This window comes from Penaeus vannamei, chromosome 21 (genome assembly GCF_042767895.1).
Source record: "Penaeus vannamei isolate JL-2024 chromosome 21, ASM4276789v1, whole genome shotgun sequence".
NCBI classification, from domain to species: Eukaryota; Metazoa; Arthropoda; class Malacostraca; order Decapoda; family Penaeidae; genus Penaeus; species Penaeus vannamei.
In genome coordinates this window covers 16,658,724-16,661,223 of record NC_091569.1, presented here as the reverse complement: position 1 = coordinate 16,661,223, position 2,500 = coordinate 16,658,724, and the positions used below count along the sequence as shown (strand labels likewise).

Here is a 2,500-nt window from a genome sequence, read left to right as displayed (position 1 = left end):
ATGTATTTATGTAAATGTATGTATGTATGTGTATATATGTATGTATGCCTGTATATTTATGTATATGAATGTGCAGACGTATGTATCTATATTCTGTCTATACGGCTGTCTGTCTCTATCCATCAGTGTGTCTATCCATCTGTCTATACGCCTGTCTATCTGTTCATCTGTCTGTGCATATGCATGTAGGTGCATGTGTGCATCTCTGTAAATATGAATGTATACATGACACCCAATGTTTGTGCGTGTGCATATCCAATCAATCTGCATGTCAGTCTGACGAAAAACTCTTTACGTAAATATGCAAACACACGGCCGCGCGTGCCTGCGCCTGCGAGCACCGAGGGCATGGGCGCGAGAGAGCGAGGCGCCGGGAGCGCGCGGGCGGCCGAGTACGAGTGAGGGGCGGGGCCATACCGTAGAGGTACTCACTGGGCGGCGGGTAGCCCATGCTCGGATGCAGCGAGTCCATGCCCGCCATGGTGAGGCCGATGCCGTTCATGGCGTACGGGGACGACTTGAGGTACATGCCCGCGGAGCCGCCCGCCCCGCAGGCGCCCCCGAACCCCGGGAACGCCAGCCTGACAGCCGCTCAAGGTCACGCACCGCAACGCCGCTCGCCGCCCGCCACAACCTGAGACTGACGGCAGGCACGCCCACCACTAGCACCGCCGCCGGCACACCGTACGCCCACGCTGAGGGTCCGCGAGTGGTGGGTGCGACGGGCCGGGCCGGAGGGACCTCGCTGTGGGCGGCGGGGGGAGGGGGAGGGGCCGCTGCTCGTCCTGCGGAGGAACAACGGGCGGGGTTAGCACAGGCTGAGGCTCGAGGAACAGCAGCGACAGCAGACAAGCTTAAATTAGTAATCCTACTGAGATAAAAACTACAGAAACAGTATCAATAATATCAATCCTAAAACAAGAACAGCAACAATGATATCAAATCCTAACAAACGATAACAATAACGGCATTCATCACAGTAACAATAATAACAGTAATACCAACAGCAACAAAAATAATAAAAAATAACATTAGCATCAAGGAGAACCCAGTAAGGATAATGTCCCTCTCGAGCTCCCATCCCGCCCACGGAGCCCAAGTCGGGCCCAAGACGGGGCTTTGCGGGACATGAATCGGTGGAGATGACGATTGGTGATGCTGTTGGTGATGGTGATGATGATAAAAATTATGATGAAAAAACGATTAGTAAAATATAAAAAGCTTATCAAACTTTTATCACTGCAAATGACGCCAACAGCAATAACAGCATTATGGTGATAATGATGAGGATGATAATGATATTAACAGTAATAATAATAACAAAATGATAATAATGAAAATAATAATAACAATAATATTGACAACAACAATGATGATGATAATAATAACAATAACAATATTAATTATGATAACAGTGAAAATAACAATAATGACAATAATTATTATAATGATTATAATAATAATAACATTAATAATTACATCATAATAATGACAATAACAATAATACAAAATGATATTAATAATAATAATCATAATAATAATAATAAAAATTAGAATAATAAGGACAATAATAATAATGATAATAATAATAATAATAATAGCAATAATAATAATAATAATAATAATAATAATAATAATAATAATAACAATAATAATAATTATTATAAAAACAACTACAATAATTATAATCAAAATAACATTCATAATGATGATGTTGATGATGATAAAGTTAACAATGTTAAGGATAATAATAAAAATTATGATATTGATAACAATAATAAAGCTGATAATGACAACTTCATAATGATGGTAATAATAATTTTATGATGATGATAATAATAATAATGATTATGAGTATTATCATAGTGAATATAACAAAACAACAATGACCACATATTCAAAAAATAATGATAATGATAATAACAATTCATATGATTACAGGAGCTGATATTAGTTATGCTAATGTTACCAAATCACGTTTTTTTTGTCTCATTTTTAAACATACCAAATTCCCTCTACTCCTAGACCAATTGGAGTGTGAAAATATTCTAAAACATTTATCGTACGACCAGTCCGTGAAAGTACGTATATGTACGTATAAATTTATATATGTACGAGTCTTATGTTTGTGTGCGTATGTCTATGCGTAAGTGTCTGTTTCTGTAAGAATGTGTGTGTGTGTACTTGTGTACGTGTGTGTGTGTACGTTTATTTGCGTGTGTGTGCGTGTCCGGCTCAAGGAAAGGGATTAGTGCGGTGAGTATCAGGCTTGGGAAACTGCAGGATGGTGGGGGTAGGAGAGGGGGGATAAGGGGGGGGAGAGGAGGGGGTATGGGTCGGAGAAGGGGAGGAGGACGAAGGGAAAGGAGGAAAGGGGGGAGGGTAGGGAGGGTAGGAAGGAAGGGAGCGGGCAGGGGAAGAGGGTGGGTGGGATAGAGGAGGATAAGGCAACGCAGGAAGGGATAAGGGAATGGATGGGGAAGAGGGGGAGGAATGGGGA

The 2,500-nt window shown here is 41.4% G+C and overlaps 1 protein-coding gene across 2 annotated transcripts in view; it reads right to left on the bottom strand.

The window, feature by feature from the left end:
- LOC113817243 (homeobox protein OTX2-like) overlaps positions 1-2,500 on the bottom strand; it is a 107,360-nt gene that overhangs the window by 35,949 nt on the left and 68,911 nt on the right. Inside the window, exon 2 of one of the 2 annotated variants that reach the window (XM_070135988.1) lies at positions 418-785. In XM_070135988.1, coding sequence (XP_069992089.1) covers positions 418-529 — 112 coding nt within the window. In that variant the 5' untranslated portion in view covers positions 530-785. Of the gene's footprint in view, positions 1-417; positions 1,170-2,500 lie in introns of those variants that run through there. The other variant, XM_070135989.1, reaches the window with a different exon arrangement.